This window comes from Cetorhinus maximus, chromosome 5 (assembly GCF_964194155.1).
Source record: "Cetorhinus maximus chromosome 5, sCetMax3.hap1.1, whole genome shotgun sequence".
NCBI lineage: Eukaryota > Metazoa > Chordata > Chondrichthyes > Lamniformes > Cetorhinidae > Cetorhinus > Cetorhinus maximus.
Genome location: NC_135883.1, coordinates 114,804,831 through 114,823,998, shown reverse-complemented (window position 1 = coordinate 114,823,998; position 19,168 = coordinate 114,804,831). Strand labels below are relative to the sequence as shown.

General features: G+C 40.4%; 1 protein-coding gene across 2 annotated transcripts in view; it reads right to left on the bottom strand.

The window, feature by feature from the left end:
* snx17 (sorting nexin 17) overlaps positions 1-19,168 on the bottom strand; it is a 92,635-nt gene that overhangs the window by 52,948 nt on the left and 20,519 nt on the right. For both annotated transcript variants that reach the window (XM_078542329.1, XM_078542330.1), the window contains exons 2-6: positions 14,016-14,090; positions 12,780-12,897; positions 11,443-11,507; positions 10,113-10,223; positions 3,637-3,727 (exon numbers count right to left, since the gene is read on the bottom strand). In XM_078542329.1, the coding sequence (XP_078398455.1) occupies positions 3,637-3,727; positions 10,113-10,223; positions 11,443-11,507; positions 12,780-12,897; positions 14,016-14,090 (460 nt within the window). The remainder of the gene's footprint in view (positions 1-3,636; positions 3,728-10,112; positions 10,224-11,442; positions 11,508-12,779; positions 12,898-14,015; positions 14,091-19,168) is intronic.

The following is a 19,168-nucleotide window of genomic DNA, read 5'->3' as shown; positions in this document are numbered from 1 at the left end:
CTCTTTTTTCTGATTATGGGGAGAAGGTCTTCACTGTCAACTGTTAAATTTTCTGAATTCACAGTTCTTGGGCTCCCATGCCACACTGAAACTAAAGCCAAGACAATGTGCAAACATGCTGAGCTTTCAAAACCTAGCCACAGAATGCATAATAGCAAGAATGGTGCTTTTTATAATAAAAATAAGTGTTAGAAATATTCAGCAGGTCTGGCAGCATTGGGGAGGCAGTGGCATAGTGGTTTCGTTACTGGACCAGTAATCCAGACACTCGGGGAACTGCCCTGAGCAGCCAGGTTCGCATCCCACCACGGCTGATGGTGGAATTTGAATTCAGTCTAATGATGGCCATGAAACCATTGTTGAATGCTGCAAAAACCCATTTGGTACACTACTGTCCTTTAGGAAATCTGCCATTCTGGCCTGGTGTGACTCCAGGTCCAACATGGTTGATTCTTAAATACCCTCTAAAATGGCCTAGCAAGCCACTAGAAACAGCCTATTGAACCGCGAGAAAATCAAGGTGGAATGAAATTAGACAAAGCTCTCAGCATTGACCTAGGAACCGGAAATGACAATGGCAAACTCAGCCCTGCAAAGTCTTCCTTACTACTAACTGCTATTGTCACAGAGCAGTCGCACAGACTAGTCAAGCAACAGCCTGACAGTCATACTCTCAGAATCATAACTTGCAGTTAACGTCCCAGACATCATCACCACCACCCCTGGATATGTCCTGTCCCACCGGCAGGACAGAACCAGCAGAGATAGCGGCAGTGATATACAGTCAGGAAGAAGTTGCCCTGGGAGTCCTCAACATTGACTCCAGACCCCATGAAGTCTCATGGCATCAGGTCAAGCATGGGCAAGGAAACCTCCTGCCGATTAACAAGTACCGTCTTAGCTTACGAATCAGTATTTCATGTTGAACATCAGTTGGAGGAAGTACTGAGGGTGGCAAGGGCACAGAACATACTCTGGGTGGGAGACTTTACTGCCCATCACCAAGAGTGGCTCGGCAGCACTACTACAGACCGAGCTGGCCAAGTCCTACATAGCTGCTAGACTGTGTCTGCAGAAGGCAATGAGGGAACCAACAAGAGGGGGGAAAAAACATACTTAACCGCATCCTCACCAACCTGCCTGCTACAGATGAATCTGTCGATGACAGTATCAATAGGAGTGACCATTACACAGTCCTTGTGGAGCTGAAGTTTCGTCTTCACATTGAGGATACTCTCCATCGTGCTGTGTGGCACTCCCACCATGCTAAATGGGATAGATTTCAAACAGATCTAACAACTCAAGGCTGGACAACCATGGGGCGCAGTGGACATCAGCACCAGCAGAATTGCACTCAACCTCAATCTGTAGCCTTATGGCCCGGCGTATCCCCCACTCTCCCATTACCACCAAGCCAGGGGATCAATGCTGGTTCAACGGAGAGTGCAGGAGAGCATGCCAGGAGCAGCACCAGGCATACCTAAAAATGAGGTGTCAGCCTGGTGAAGCTACAACACAGGACTACTTGTGTGCTAGACAACATAAGCAGCAAATGATAGACAGAGCTAAGCGATTCCACAACCAATGGATCAGATCTAAGCTCTGCAGTCCTGCCACATCCAGTCATGAATGGTGGTGGACAATTAAACAACTCACTGGAGGTATTGGCTCCACAAATATCCCCAGCCTCAATGATGGGGGAGCCCAGCACATTAGTGTAGAAGATAAGGCTGAAGCATTTGCAAGAATCTTCAGCCAGAAGTGCTGAGTGGGTTATCCATCTCTGCCTCCTCACGAAGTCCCCAGCATCACAGATGTCAGTCTTCAGCTAATTTGATTCACTCCACATGATATCAAGAAACAGCTGAAAGCAGCAAATACTGCAAAGGCTATGGGCCCTGACAATATTCCAGCAACAGTGCTCCAGAACTTGCAGCGCTTCTAGCTAAGCTGTTCCAGTACAGTTACAACACTGGCATCTACCCAGCAAAGTGAAAAATTTCCCAGCTATGTCCTGTACACAAAAGGCAGGTCAAATTCAACCCAGCCAATTATCGCCCTATCAGTCTACTCTCGCTCACCTGAAAAGTGATGGAAGGAGTCATCAACATTGCTATTAAGCAACATTTGCTGAGCAATAGCCTGCTCATTGACACTCAGTTTGTGTTCTGCCGGGGTCACTCAGCTCCTGATCTCATTACAGCCTTGGTTCAAACATGGGCAAAAGAGCTGCAACTCCAGTGTTGAGGTGAGGTGAGAGCGACTGACCCCGATACTAAGGGAGTATTTGACCGAGTGTCAAGGAATCCTAGCAAAACTGGAGTCAATGGGAATCAGGGAGGAAAACATCCGCTGGTTGCAGTCATGTCTATCGCAAAGGAAGACGCTTGTGGTTGTTGGAGGCCAATCATCTCAGTTCCAGGACATCACTACAGGAGTTCCACAGTGTAGTGTCCTAGGTCTTATCATCTTCAGCTGCTTTATCAAAGATCTTTCTTCCATCTTAAGGTCAGAAGTGGAGATGTGCGTTGGTGATTGCACAATGTTCAGCAGTCCATGTCCAAATGCAGCAAGACCTGGACAATATCCAAGCTTGGGTTGACAAGTGGCAAGTAACGTTTGTGCCACACAAGTGCCAGGCAATGACCATCTCCAACAAGAGAGAATCTAACCATCACCCCCATGACATTCAATGGCATTACCATCACTGAATCCCCCACTATCAATATCCTGGGGGTTACTATTGACCCGAAACTGAACTGTACCAGCCATATAAATACTGTGGCTACAAAAGCAGGTCAGAGGCTAGCAATCCTGAGTCATGTAGGTCACCTCCTGACTCCCCAATGCCTGTCCACCATTTACAAGGCACAAGTCAGAAGTGCGATGGAATAATCTCCACTTGCCTGATGAATGCAGCTCCAACAAAATGCAAGAAGCTTGATGCCATCCAGGACAAAGAAGGCCACCACGACGCTACCACCTAGAAGGACAAGGGCAGCAGACACATGCAAACACCACCACCTGGAAGTTTACCTCCAAGCCACTCACCATCCTTACTTGGAAATATATTGCCATTCACTGTCACTGGTTCAAAATCTTAGAATTCCCTCTCTAACAGCACTGTGGGTGTACCTACATCACATGGGCTGCAGTGGTTCAAGAAGGCAGTTCACCACCACCTTCTCAAGGGCAAAACTGGGGATGGGCAATAAATGCTGGCCTAGCCAGCAACACCCACATCCCATGAATGAATAAAAAATACTGGAGAGAGAAACAGAGTTAAGGTTTTCAGTCCAAAATAAGTTTTTAGTTTCAGTCACTTTCTGTTTTTATTTCTGATCTCCAGCATCCACAGTACTTTGCTTTTATTATGGTATTTTTGTGATAGGCCAGGGAAGAAGAGAAGATAGAAATAAAACAGATATGGAGTGTAGAAATCATGGACATAAGCCCATGATCCACATTTCTACAAGTTAGTCTCTAAGTGAAATGTATCGTCAATCAGGACCAACTAAAATTTTCCAATTAAATACATAGATAAGCTTATGTTGGTAGCTTACTTTTTTCAAAATTTAATTGAGGACAAGAATGTGTGGATACAAATGAGACAGGGAATTTAATCCATCAACTTACAAGAACAACTATCATCACTTCCTTCTCGGATAAGGAAAAGGCTGAAGTATCCAACCAGCTCATCAGGAAGATCCAGTTTTGCCGCAACTGCCTTTAACAAGAAGAAAAATGTCAAAATATTTCTAGAAATACTTTTGAAATTATTTCAAGATACAGGCAAGATTCCAGAGATATCCACCCATCAACTCAGTAATGGAGAAAACAGACAATCGAATCATTTTTGTACTTGCGCAAAGCTTTTTACACTAGTTCACCTTTTGCGCGTGAAGCAAATGGGAGGTGTGCAGGGAGGGGAAAAGGTGCAAAAGGTGGCACCATTTGTCAATCAGCACTTGTTAACTCAACAGGTGGTTAATTTGTTTTTATGCAGGAGATCTTTTGCATTGCAGTTGGGGGCTGACAATTCAACAAATTTTATGGTATAGGTAGCAGGAGATAATCTGATTTGCAATCAAACTGCTGGTGGATTAGGAGTTTGCTGACATGCCTTTCTGTAGGTCACATTCAATGACATGGCATGAATGTCATTTAATTGACCATGTTGGCTAACCTTTATGAATTTTCATGATCATGCATCTTGCCTTTTGGCTTATAAATGTGCTCTGCATTTCTCTAAGTTTACAACTAATTTATTGCTAACATTTTTATTTTAAAATGTGTTTCTCCTCATACACAACTCCAAAGCTTGGTTCCTTATCTTAACTTTATTTGGCCATAGGGCCAAGTAAGCAATGGTGATAGCGCCACCTACAGATGGCACTTGGGCATGTTGTGACTGTACCCTACTTTTAAAATTACGATAACTAATATACTATAGATTATATCGGTTTAGGTGCAAAAAGAATGAGGAAAAAGGAGACAAACAGGAGGATTTGCTAGGAGCATTTGGCTAGAAGCTAAGTTACACCAGTTGCTTAAAACATAGCTTAAAACCTCAAGGAAGGTAGCATTAAGGAAAGGAAGACCAAGAGCTTGTTTAAATCATTAAATATCTCTTTCCAATGTTCATTTTTCCTCATTTAACCTTCAGAAAGATATTTCCAATTGAGCAAAATAACAAGCTTTCTACTCCTTTAAGGTTTCACATTTGCTCTTCCAACCTGTGATTCCATTCTGGAATCGTACACATTTTGTCTCTCTCCAATCAGCAGCCCTATTACTTTACAGAAAAACACTGCTGCGCATTAATAATTTATTGGTAATATAGCAGTTAACACTCTTCTGAAGTACCAGGCTCCTTGCTCAGCCAAAGCTGAAGTTATTGGCCCCACTCACTCCCAGTGGCGATTCTTCATTGGCAAGCCGCACCAGACAAAATACCGTACCACAAAAGTCTCAAAATCCATATGGCTTTATGTATGTCATTCATGAAGGGAATCTTGCCACATGACTAGTTCCATTGAAAATGGTTGGTTTCTAATGCTCTAAGTGGCCTGGCAACTGCTACAATATACCATAAGACATAGGAGCAGAAATTAGGCCATTCGGCCCATCGAGTCTGCTCCGCCATTCAATCGTGGCTGATAAGTTTCTCAACCCCATTCTCCCGTCTTTGCCCCGTAACCTTTGATCCCCTTACCAATCAAGAACCTATCTATCTCGGCCTTAAATACACTCAATGACCTGGCCTCCACAGCCTTCTGTGGCAATGAATTCCATAGATTCACCACTCTCTGGCTAAAGAGGTTTCTCCTCATCTCTGTTCTAAAAGGTCTTCTCTTTACTCTGAGGCTGTGCCCTCGGGTCCTAGTCTCTCCTACTAATGGAAACATCTTCCCCACGTCCACTCTATCCAGGCCTTTCAGTATTCTGTAAGTTTCAATCAGATCCCCCCTCATTCTTCTAAACTCCATCGAGTATAGACCCAGAGTCCTCAAACGTTCCTCATTTGTTAAGCCTTTCATTCCTGGGATCGTTCTCGTGAACCTCCTCTGGACCCTCTCCAGGGCCAGAACATCCTTCTTGAGGTACGGGGCCCAAAGTTGCTCACAATATTCTAAATGTGGTCTGACCAGAGCCTTATAAAGCCTCAGCAGCACATCCCTGCTTTTATATTCTAGTCCTCTCGAAATAAATGCCAACATTACATTTGCCTTCCTAACTACCGACTCAACCTGCAAGTTAACCTTAAGAGAATCCTGGACTAGGGCTCCCAAGCCCCTTTGCACTCCAGATTTCTGAATTCTCTCCCTATTCAGAAAATAGTCTATGCCTCTATTCTTCCTACCTATGTCTTATGGTCTATCTTTGTATCATCTGCAAACTTAGCCAGAATGCCCTCAGTTCCTTCATCTAGATCATTAATGTATAAAGTGAAAAGTTGTGGTCCCAACACTGACCCCTGCGGAACTCCACTAGTCACCGGCCGCCATCCTGAGAAGGACCCCCTTATTCCCACTCTCTGCCTCCTGCCAGACAGCCAATCTTCTATCCATGCTAGTACCTTGCCTCTAACACCATGGGCTCTTATCTTACTGAGCAGCCTCCTGTGCGGCACCTTGTCAAAGGCCTTCTGGAAGTCCAAGTAGATAACATCCATTGGCTCTCCTTTGTCTAACTCGTTACCTCCTCAAATAATTCTAACAGATTTGTCAGGCATGACCTCCCCTTGATGAAACCGTGCTGACTTTGCCCGATTTTATCATGCACTTCCAAGTATTCTGAAATCTCATCCTTAATAATGGACTCTAAAATCTGACCAACGACTGAGGTCAGGCTAATTGGTCTGTAATTTCCCGTCTTTTGCCTCACTCCCTTCTTAAACAGGGGGGGTTACATTAGCGATTTTCCAGTCCTCTGGGACCCTCCCTGACTCCAGTGATTCCTGAAAGATCACTACTAACGCCTCCACTATCTCTTCAGGTATCTCCTTCAGAACTCTGGGGTGTAATCCATCTGGTCCAGGTGATTTATCCACCTTCAGACCTTTCAGTTTTCCTAGCACCTTCTCCTTGGTAATGGCCACCATACTCACCTCTGCCCTCCGACTCTCTTGAACTTTGGGATGTTACTCGTGTCTTCCACCGTGAAGACTGACGCAAAGTACCTATTCAGTTCCTCCGCCATTTTTTTGTTCCCCACTACTACTTCTCCAGCGTCATTTTCCAGCGGCCCAATGTCCACTTTTGCCTCTTTCTTACCCTTTATATATCTAAAAAAAACTCTTGCAATCTTCTTTTATATTACTGGCTAGTTTACCCTCATATTTAATCTTCTCCCTCCTCATTTCTTTTTTAGTTGTCCTCTGTTGATCTATACAACATAAATAAAAGCACTGCTCCGACAATCAAATCAGATGAAAACTTAGCAATCCTAGCCCTGATGATCCTGTAAAATCCTCAGCAACATCTGGGTTGCTCCTCAAGGTAGAAGAGCTGAACTACAGATCATAATGTTACATAGGTCACTTGTTCTATGACCATGCCAAGTTATGTTGACAGCACCACCTGCAATCTCTTTGGAATGCTGTCACCTAACATAATTGTGCTCATGGAACCTTATCTTTGATCCAGCATCCTCGACTCCTCCGCTACTATCCCTCTAAATGCCCTGTTTCATTGGGCAGACTCACCACCTCTTCAAAGGCAATTAGGGATGAACAAAAATGCAAGCTTTGCCAGTGACGCACATTCCAAGAATAAAAACATGCCATACAGTTGGGGCGTTGCCCATATTGATTCCAAAGCCCATTACAATTTATGACTACAGGCCAAACAATCAGTACTCCATGTTGAACACCATTTGGAGGAAGACTTCAACTTGCACTCCAAGAGTGGCTCAGTAGCATTGGCCAATATAGCCAAGAGATTGGCTGGCATAGGTGGTGAGGGAACCAACATGAGAATTACCTACTGTAATGATCTTGGTAGACATCAGGAACACACTTTTTTTTTTAAAGCCATAAACACAGATATTTCCTAAAAGAATGAGGCCACAAGGTTCCTGGTTTAAAACATAAGAATCTTACTACACAAAAATTAAAGAACACAAATACTAATAACTACACTCTCTTAAGTAGTCAGTTATGTTAAAGATATTAAGAGTGCTATGAACCCAGATATTTATACTTTAAACAGAACTTTCTAACTCAACTTTCCTTCTACAATCATTTGACTTATACTCCCAATTAGTTCCAAGTCATGTACTTATCAGAAATTGGAATATTAGCTACCTAGTCTGAGTGCTGTTTCAAAGATTAGCATAAGGGCTGAGGTTTCTTGGGCCTTCTGCTTACTTCTGGCAAGGTTGTCCTTTCAAATCTCCTCCAGCTGTCCCACTGATGTAGACTCCTCATTTAACCCAGGCATTGCTAGCATCTTAAGCATAGCCACCTCGGGTCAAAACTCTCCTGGTTCTAATATTCTTTAACTCTGGAGTCTTGCATCTAAAAGTCTCTCTTCTCAGGTTGACTATCCCTAGAAGTTCAACTCATTGTTAGGAGTTTTTCAGTTAACAGTTTGATCAAGATTTTATGGCTCCGCCATGGCGTGTCTGCCCCTGGCGGATGTGGCGCGCCATTTAAATCTCCACTCAGTTTGACGGGGCCCTAATATCCCATTGGGTGAGAGGGGCCGTAAAATCCTGGCCTATGTTTTAGGCTCTTACAGCCAGCATATGGAATTTCAAGTGAACTGTACTTGGAGATGTTTCCTGCAGCAAGCTTGTTCTAAATTAAAACTAAAACCGTGCTCGAGGCCAGAACCATACCCACAATCTACACACCCTTATAATTAACTCCTTGTTGATCTTTTGCTATTCTATTGTTCATCTCCCAGGCAGCTTGGTCACATGACCAGTTACTGGAAACCGGATACTTTACCAAAAACCATATCCTACAGAAACCCAGTCCTTAAAGGAACTATCATCCAACATAAAATGTAGATTCCCCCATCCACAACCAAAAGTACATGGGCCACCACGCTACTTAAACTTGTCCTCACCAGCCTTACTGTCACACTGGGACAGATTAAGGACAGATCGTGGCCTCATCCTGAAGTCGTCATCATAGGCGAAACTGTCCAACTGACCCGGTGCATTATGTGCATGAACAGCCTTAAAAGGCTATGGTACCATTCTGACTGTAGCCCTCAAGACATGCGCAACAGAATTAGCCAGTCCCACAACCAAGATTTACTATGCAACTAGCACACTAGCATCTGCCCAACAGTGTGGTAAACTGCCTGGCTATGTCCTATCCACCAGAAGTAGGACATTTCAATCTGGCGAATTATCATCCTATCACCCGCCTCTCAATCAAGAGCAAAGTGATGGAAGAAAGCATCAATTGTGTCATCAAGCAAAAAGCATAGGTAGGGTAGTGGAAGTCAAAACTTAGCACTTAATCCATTGGATAGTCATACTTTTCGGCAGGGGGGTGGGGGTGGAGAAGAGAGATGCAGAATTGAAGCAAATTTTTTCTTTAAATAAAGTGTTTCTGAAGTGTCTGGAATTTGCTGCCAGAGGTGGTGGTGGAAGCAAGTACGTTAGTGGTGTTTAAGAGGCAGCTTGACAAATACATGAACAGGATGGGAATAGAGGGATACGGACCCCGGAAGTGCAAAATCTTTTAGTTTGACAGGCAATATGATCGGCGCAGGCTTTGAAGGCCGAAGGAGGTTCCTGTGCTGTACTTTTCTTTGTTCTTTGAATAGTTGGGCCACGATTAGGACTTTGGACTCCTTCAGCATTTACCTTGTGCTCACAAACAGGAATTAGTTCTGTATTACTCGCAGTATAGAATGTTTGTGACCTTGCAGCACTTACAGAACTTTCTAATACAAAAAAAATCAAATAGAATGGGGTATTCTATAAAGTACTTCCAACGATTTAGAACTCAATTTCACAATGTGTGGTGTCTTACAGGTTTACAAAACTCGCGACTTTATTCTCCTTCTATCATAAGTTGTATTACATAGCAAGCCCGATAAAGAATGAAGTCTGAAAATATTGTTAGAACCAAAAGTATGAGTTCTATATTTGATAATGTTCATCATTAATTGAAGCCAATTTTGCATAACTGGGCACAACTTGGTTTCCAAAAGCTAATTCTTGGTTTAATGTTCTAAGATTTTAAAATTTATTCAAATTTTTCGTATAAGTGAAAGAACATTGGTATTTCAGCAATACTAGCTGCCACCATATTGGCATTTCAATAAGTTAAAGCTTATCACAGCAAGATTACTCCAACATAGTAAATAAACATGAATTTTAACAGGTTGTCGATATTCAATTGTTTGGGGAGGCACAGAAATGCTTCTTGGTCGTTCCAAATTTGTAAAATTGAAGCACAGAAATAAAAAACTGTTTAAAACTGCCAATTCCCCCAGTGAGCACAACTGAATGCCTCTTAGCAAACAGACTGAACATTTACACTGGCTATCGCTTGAATATATTTAGCAAATGTAAACAAGATCCAAGTTTATTTGCTAAAATAAGTCAAGCTATTCCATAATATAATTTGCAGTCTTTTTTTTTACCTCTAACACATCTTCTGTCTGGTCCGAGCTGAAAATATTGACTTTTACTTTCTGTCCATTGGACAAGTAGACATCAAGCTGTACCTCTTGTGTTGGAATCTGCTGAGTTTCCTAAAGATCCCAAAAAGTTACAAGAACACAATAAAAACTGTCTAGGTTCACTATAATTTCTAAATAAAAATTAACTCAAGTTGTTATTAATTACCAATCCAGCCATCTCTATGCAATAGAAATTGTAAGGTGATGCAACAAAACCAATGTACAGTTTATTACACATTTTTACCACATTTATGATTGCAAAAGTTTATCTAAGCATTTTGTGGAACAACAAAGTTTTAATATTTTATATGTTGACCTCAGAGACTAATGGGCACTACACTAGATTTTGCTTCATTGCGAGCACTTGAAAATGAAAGCACTTCCTTATCTAGAAATTTTTTGGAATATTACACTGGTAAAAAGTAATGCAAGTTCTACAGTTTTTCTTCTTTTTGCAAGTGCCACACATTCATGACTGACAGTACTATTTTGTAGATTAGTAAATTAGTAAAATGCAAGTTTCAGACAATATCTGGACTTCCAGATAGCATAGGAGACACAAAATCTTTCAAGTTATTTAAGAAACGACTGGAAACTGCAGTGGGATGACTTGCCATTCTGACTGGATGAACTAAGGTGGGCCAAAATGGCCGCCTTTATATATATTTATCTTGTGAAATGCAGCAACCGTTTTATGTAAGATAACATGAAGGCCAACATGAGTGACCAATTAATCTTTCTGTTGATATCTCCTGCGCAAGAGAATGTCAGCCAAAACAAAAAGGAAAAATTTTTTGGTCCTGCTTAATGTAGTGAAATAGCAGACAGGAGTACAGTTTAATATCTCATTCAAGTGCAACATTCCTTATATACTAATTCCGGTTCCAAAGGAGAGTCATGTCGGACTTGAAATGTTAGCTGTCTGTTTCTCCACAGATGCTGCCAGACCTGAGTTTTTCCAGCACTTCTATTTTTATTCCTTTAATACTGTACTGTAGTGCCAGCCTTGATCATATGGTTACATCATAAAGTTAGGAATGAATTAATGGCCAAAGGCCAGAGAGTTATCAATTCAGTGAAGGTCACATTAACCGGAAAGAATGAAAATTACCTCTCAAGCAATAGGAAGCATCACAATAATTAAGATGGCCCCTTTGTAGTACTGTGATGCTAGTTCAGCTCATTATTTAACATTCACCAGTGTTGGAATCTAAAGGGAAGACAGTACACACAACCTTTTCTGCTAACATTCCTTTTGATACATTCTTGGCCATTATCAATATCAACACACCTGCTGCGCTTTTCTCAGAAAGCTGTTGAATGCCTCACTGCCACCCAGCAAGCAATCTTGGCGTACTAAGATAAAGACAAGAATTAGTTTTAACAAACCAATGTTTTCTCAAGTAGAGTACAGGAAAATCAGTCCCAAATAACACAGATGTAAATGCATAGGTTCTCAGTTTTGGGGAGTTTCTGGAAGTTATCTGATGACTAGTTTAGCTTGAGGCAAGTTGATCCTAAATTAAAATAAATGCGACAATCATTCAATAAGGGATGTGGAAGCTGCAAAAGGGCACAAATAATCTAATGTAGCAAAACAAAATCATTGGTTATAAACAAGGCTAGAAACAGAGGTATACTCAAACATTGGAGAGCCTAATGGCTTTCAACAAATGACAGATTGACCCACTGAACAGGGCAGGAATATGGTCATTATTCAAGTAACACTAGGTTCTATCCTACTGCAACTGAGTATTGAATTTTTAATCTTCCCAAGCAATTCATCGCAGATCTCTGCTACTCTTCTGTGCCTCTTTGTCAATAACCCAAGGGTAGTAAAAGTATTGAAATATCTTAATTACAATCCCCTCAGTTGGAGAAGGAAGGGGCTGAGAAAGGAAAGAGCAACTGACAATTCATGTACAATCTTCATGCATATCATGATGTTAAATTTTTAAAAAAGTTATATTTAAACAACTGATTAGTGATTGCCATGGGAGAAGCAAATATTGAGTAGTCATTCTACTACTCTAGTTTCCAACTCTTGTATTCACTAATGTGGTAAGGTTTGAAGTGACACAGGTATTATGTTTCATCTGCCTCTACAACATACACACACAAGTGATACTTAGAAGATGTCCTGCAGAGCATCAAGCTACAGGGATGAGTGAATGAGAATTTAACTCTTAAGCATCAGGTTAAGCAAACAGCAGCAGTAAATCACTTACCAATTAAAATTGCACAAATACCCTTCCCCTCCCCAAGTGCATAAGAGAAATAAATGGAAATCAAATGGGTTAAAACAGGAACTTGAGTATCAAAAAACAATCTTCAAAACATGATGCAACTGAGGAGGACTAGGTCAAAAGAAGAGGAAGGAAAGAGACCTTCCCCTTTCATGTTTTTTGAGGAAAAAAATTAAATGCCTCTCTAATCCAGGATCAAACTGGACTCAGTGAAACTAATATTTTTCAGAATCCATTATAATTTACACACCTTTAGAACTATGTTAATAAGGCATTTAAATAATTTCAGCACCAGCAGTGCAGAAGTCCAAATATCAGAGCACAAATTGCTAATTTTGATTTGAATTACAGAATAAAAGGGAACCAGTTATCATGCTCTTACCACTCTGAATGTACTTCTCTAGTTGTTCTCTACGTTGTTCTACCTCTGCAGCTGTTAATGTGAAAATCTTCTTAGGAGGAAAGTGAGGAAGTACATTGGTCCCATATTCCTTTCTCAGCTGAAAGAAAATGCAGGATAATACAGAAGATGTAGAACCAATTGAAAAAGGAAGCTTTTAGAAACAATACTTTAACTTGTATCTAGCTAATCACACTAAAACATGTTGGTTCTGTCCACCTCAGCAGACGTCTGGCCATTTCATTATTGGTCCTCTTCAACCTTTTACCAAGATAGCCACTGATTAACAACTTGTATTTATATAGCATCTTTAATGTGATAAAACATCCCAACACACTTCACAGGCGCATTATATAGCAAAATTAGACATGGAGTCACAAATGGCAATATTAAGGCAAATGGCAAAAAACTTCATCAGAGGTAGGTTTTAAGGAGCATCTTAAGTGAGGAAAGAGAAGTGGCAAGTTGGAGAGGATTAGGGAGGGAGTTCCACAACTTAGGTCTGAGGCAGCTGAAGCCAATGGTGCAGCTATAAACATTTTCCTATGTAGAGTCAGAAAACAAAATGTACAACAGTGAAGCTCTGAAAAAGGAAAATACAAACAAAAAATGCTGGAAATACTCAAGTCAGGCAGCATTGGTGGAGAGAAATAGTTAATGTTTTGAGTTGATGACCTTACATTTTGTAAGGGTTTTTAAACCAGTAAAAGTGGGGAGGGGGCAGGAAGAACTAAAGGGAGGTCTGTGATAGGGTGGAGGGCAGGAGAGATTAACTAACAAAAGATTTCATGATGTAAAAGCCAAAGAGAGTGCTAATGGGTATAATTAAAAAACAAAGGTTATGTCTAGATGAGGCTTGAAGGCTATAAAGCAGCCAACTGAAACTCTGCAATTGCCTTGTTATTTTATTAAATGCTATGTTTTCTAATTGCTCATGTTAATTTGCAGTGAAAAACCACTATCCCTTTTGAGATACATTCATTACCTTCAACTTAAGGAACGCTCTCTTCACAAAGGAAATTTTAACTGGTATTTACCAGAAAACAAATTTCCAACATAATTGGAAGCTGAGCAGTGCTACAAGTTATATACAATAGAATGGAATGGAATGATTATTTGCTGATCACTAAACTATTTCCATCAAACCATTACCTGATGAGAAATTGTAGTTTCTATTCACTTAAACCATCATGCCTTGCAATTACAAAAATTATTCACCTGCTCATGAAGTCCATAGAGTTCACTGTATCGGACCCGACAGTGTAACACTCCATTCACATGAATATTGTAGGCCTGCAATAGTAAAATTAGAGTTAACATATTTACGATGAGAAAGAATGATCTGGACTTAATTTCAAAGTAATATTGTTGCTTTCACATGTTGCCAACCATCCACTGACCTCCTCAATGTTCTTGCCAAACATCCCCCTTTTCCAAAGGATATATTTTTACACATTAGCTGCTGTTAAATGATAATATTTTATATCTTAAATGTGGTAGCCAAATATAGTCATGGAGTTCTTCTGACACTGCTGCCACTTTTGACTCATACTGTGACAAGGGCGTAGTGGTCAAATACATGATAGCAAGAACAGTAATTTTGCTTCCCCTTAGAATTGCAAGTATTTAAAACAAAAGTTTATTGCCAGAGGCAAGGTCACTTATTGTCACAAGGCAGATTATCATTAAGGAATGCATTCAATCTAATTCAGTTCATGAATATGAAAATAACCTAATTTCTCACCCCCACTCCCCTCTCTTCACCTACCCCCACACCCAACAATCACGGCATCTAACTGTTTATGTACTTTATAATGTGCAACAGCTTACAGCACTGGTCTTCCAAGCTTATACTCCATTTTCCCATGATCTCGCTCTGAAATAGAGTATTCAATATGGTTGTGCATACCCTGTGTCACAGCCAAATTTATGTACAAGAAATTATACTGTGGCATCAATTTATATGTCATAATGCACAAAATGGCTTGTGGTTTTTTTCAGCATGTCACACGTCATCATCAGCAGGATTCTGAAAATTCTTGCACAAACTGTTACATACTTTCATTGGACAGTTCAAAGATCAAGAAAAGAAAAAAAAAATACAGGTCTTTCTCCCTGTTGGCCTAAAACTCAAAAGTTTTATGTCCATCTGGCTATGGCTTGAGGGCGAGACCTGGTTACTGGAATCAGCATCCTGAGTGAAGTATAAAAGGTGCTTTAAATGAGTTCACATTTTTTGCCTCCTCTGCTTATCTGTAATTGCTTCAAACATACTGCCACAAGCAAAATCCCAATCTTAGTACAAATCCTAATCGCCTTTTGCTCATTTGAACCAGTGTTCCCTAATCATACACCATTTATTTTCTTGAGGTCCTCTCTTCATATCCTGTTTTCCAGGATGAATAAATAGTACCCGTGTCCTAATTTTTTCATTGAGCTGCTGAGGAATCAGCATCATTTATTTTCTAGTGTCTCTCACTCGTGTCTTAATGATCAAAACTTTGTAGAACTCTGACCAGAGGACTACAGTTTGAATATGACATTATCCAATTTGTATTCTACTTTGGTTTATGGTTCAGCTTTCTATTTACTTCAAATTCTATTCTGTCGTTAACAACACTGCCAGTACAATTTGCGACATGTTCCAAAACAATTTTTCACGAGAAAAATAGATGCCAAACTTAAACAAGTTGCTGGTTATGCCACTATTTAAAAATGTTGGCAACACTGCCTTCCTGAGAATTCGCTAGTTGCCATGAGCTGGTAATAGGTCTTTCACTGAGTTTTGTGGTGCCTGCTTCTACATTTTTCAGCTAAGTCACTTTAGAGGGATATGAGATTCAGCAATACTAAGTAGGACTGGAGTCACACAAATCAGACCAAATAAAGGTGGTAGATTTCCTTCAGTTAAAGCAAATGAGTTTCCTTTTTTAAAAAGTTGAAGCATTTTTCAGCCCACAAGTTGCCACATTTCCTGAATTCTTTCACGCAACCTGGTATGGTTGGATTATGAATTTATAACCTCTGGGTTGAGTAGAGTATCAGCCACCACACTACTAAGTTACTGTGTATTAAAAGATTGTGTTCAGTTCTAGACACAGTACTTTATAGGAAGGATGTTAAGGTCATGGAAAGAGCAGAGATTTACCATGATGCTAGCTAAGAGGCTTTAATTGTGAAGGAGACTTTATAAAAAGTGAGGGTCTTTTTACCACACCAGGGAAAGTAAGACAGGATCCAATACAGGTTGCGATAAAATAAATTGGGGGGAAACTATTTCCATTGAACTATGAATTGGCATTTGAAGGCAGAAGTTTAAGATCACGTAATAAACAAAAATACAGGTCAGTAGATTTTTAAAAAAATATAAAACAGTGAAAGAAAGATTCCTAACAGATTGTAAAAAGATAATGCATAAATACTGGAAAAATGTTAAAAGGGTATGGTGAATAGACAGTGAAATGCGACTAAATGGATGGTTCCTCCAGTGCCAATGTAGACATGACTGGCCAAAACAGCCTTCTGTAAAATTCTACAATTCCATTTATGTACATTTGATAAGTTATAGCATAAGTATCTGAGCAGTCCAAAAATTAAATATAGTGGGCAAAAACACAAATTTTGAAAAACAGTATGTTGCAATGCCCAAGTTCCAAATTTGACTTTTGAATGTTATCTGAAAACAGGTCAGTCTTGTTATGTGATGCCCTGCAGTCAGGTAACCTGCCAATCTACCTCGACTCATACACAATAGGTAAGAGAAAGTAGAAAAATCTTGGGAGTTACACAAGTGGTCAGGACCTAAAAGGAAAAAGGTAGGCTAGCATTTCATGTTTCTGACCATCATTTGATTTCATATTTTTAATTTATTCCTTCGACTCTGCTGAGAAAAGACACTTGAGTGATGTTCAGGTATTGAAGGACTGACACAGAAACACACGAGACTAAACGTGTAGGACCAAGGGAGAAATTTGGATAGGGATAAAAATAGAACAAGGTCAGCTGCCAATGTATCTTCTATAAATTTATGTAGTAAAAGGCCTATTTTATTATTAGATAAATTGCCAATGTCAGAAAGAGATAAAAGTTGATGGTTAATTTGTTAACATTTAGCAGCATTAGGATGACAAACCCATACAAAAATATTTATTAGGGTGAAAGAGAAGTACATTTTGTACTCACTTTAACAAAACAACTTGTCCCATGCAGTACAATAGATTTTTTTTTACTGCTAATAGGATAGGCTGTGGTGCATCAACTAAAACATTATTTTTTTATTTAAAAAAAGTAAAAGCTACAAATACTCAGCAGGTCAAGCAGCATTTGTGAAGACATAGGTCAGCCAGTTGACTTTTTAGGTCAAATCTCTTTCTGGGAACCAAACTTGATTATGTCCAGATTTCTACATTTTTACTTTCAAATCTCCAATATTTAATTTTTCTCTCTTTTTTAATCAGGTTGAGGAACATCAGGAAGAACTGCTTGGGAAAAATGAAAGATTCCTCTGGGTCAATTAAGTAATGCCAGAAGCACGCACTGCCTGCTTTGCCTCCTCCTATCACTGGCCCTCTAACCAGCTCTACCTGTCTCACCCCCCTCAACCAGCTTATATTTCACTTCATTTCTATTTTTCCTCAGTTCTGATGAAGAGTCATACGGACTTGAAACGTTAACTGTGTTCCTCTCCACAGATGCTGTCAGACCTGCTGAGTTTTTCCAGCTATTTTTATTTTTATTTCAGATTTCCAGCATCCGCAGTATTTTGCTTTTATCTTATGAATTTAAATAGTGTTGTATACACAGTAATTCAGAAATAGGAACAGGCCCTTCAGCCACTCTTACCTGTTCCTATACTTAATTAGATCACAGATTATCTGTATCTTAACTCCACTTACCCACCTTTATTCCATATTCCTTAATACCCTTTATCCGTTTCCCTTTGTTATTAAAGATGGCCGTTTCTTGCATGCATAGAGCTATCTGTTGTGCGTTCTAATGTGACTGTGGAGCCCGACTGCAGACATGCATGGTGTGGGAAAGGATGAAGTGTCTGATTTCAATGGGACTGCCCAGTTTTTCTAGTTTGCCTTATGTCCTTAGTTGTCCATATTCTTTGCTGTTTGAGGGAAACAACACCATTACTTGAGATTGCTCCCCAGGTATTTCTTTCTTGTGCGTTTTTCTTCCAGTCTGTAGTGGATAAGCCATATTTCCTGAGGTTCATCTTCAAGGAATCCTTGAACCTTAATCTCAGCCAACCTTGCAGGCAGTGTTCAAGTTGTGAATACATGACCACTTTAGGATTTTTGTCAATCATGTGTACTACATGTCCACTCTATCCGAGTTGGCTCTGATCAGAAGTGGTTCAATTACAGATATTTCTGCTCTTTGAGGTATCTCAGTGATGGGCACCTTTATGCTTCCATTTGATGCCCGTAATGTTCCAAATGCATCTCATGTGGAACCTGTCCAACTGCTTAATCTGTCTGGAGCAGGTTGCCAATTTCACATGGGCACAAAGAAGGGTAGGTATTCGCACAGCTTTGTACACAGCAAATTTGATACCTCATTTCCTCCAAAGCCTCTTGCATAAATCACAATTCTAACTGCCACCTCTGTCAATGGAGACATGTCTGGAGATTGTACTACGGTGAAGTTATCTACAGCCTTCAGGGTGTGTCATTAATACTTATAGTAGGTGGGGTATAGTCAGAATTGTGGTAGTGGTTGGTGGAGTTATGTCTGTACTTCTTAAACTGATGGTTAGCCCATAGCCGTTAGCTGTTTTTGAAAAACAATCCATGATCCTTTGAAGGCCATGCAGTGTGACACGAGGACACAGTCATCAGCAAAGAGCAACAACAGGGCAAACTCCTGCTCCTAAATCATATGTTCATATGCAATTCCCATATCATCCTTGATAGCTTAGTTGAGGATTTCAGTTTTCTCAGATTGAAGAGAATGCCATCCATTCTGAATTGGATGTATATTCAAATCAACTGCCCTAGCAAGCCTGGCAGTAAGGGAGGTATGAAGAGCACAGAGGCCATGACACACTCCTGCTTCACACCACTTGTTACTTCAAGGCAATCAATGTATTCACCAGTCAGCGACTCTGACCATTGTGAAACTGCTGTATCAGATTTACAGCTCGATGAGATCGCCAGTTTGGCTAAGACTTTCCACAAGGCCTCTCTATTTACTGTGTCCAAGACCTTTGTTTTGTCAAAGGCACGGTAGAGTCCCATCTGTCGGCCGCAACATTTCTCTTGTATTTGCCAAAGGGTGAAGATCATGTTACAAGTGCCTCCGCCTTCCTAAACCCTTTTTGATTTTCTGGCAATATCGGTTTGTTGATATTTAGTATCATG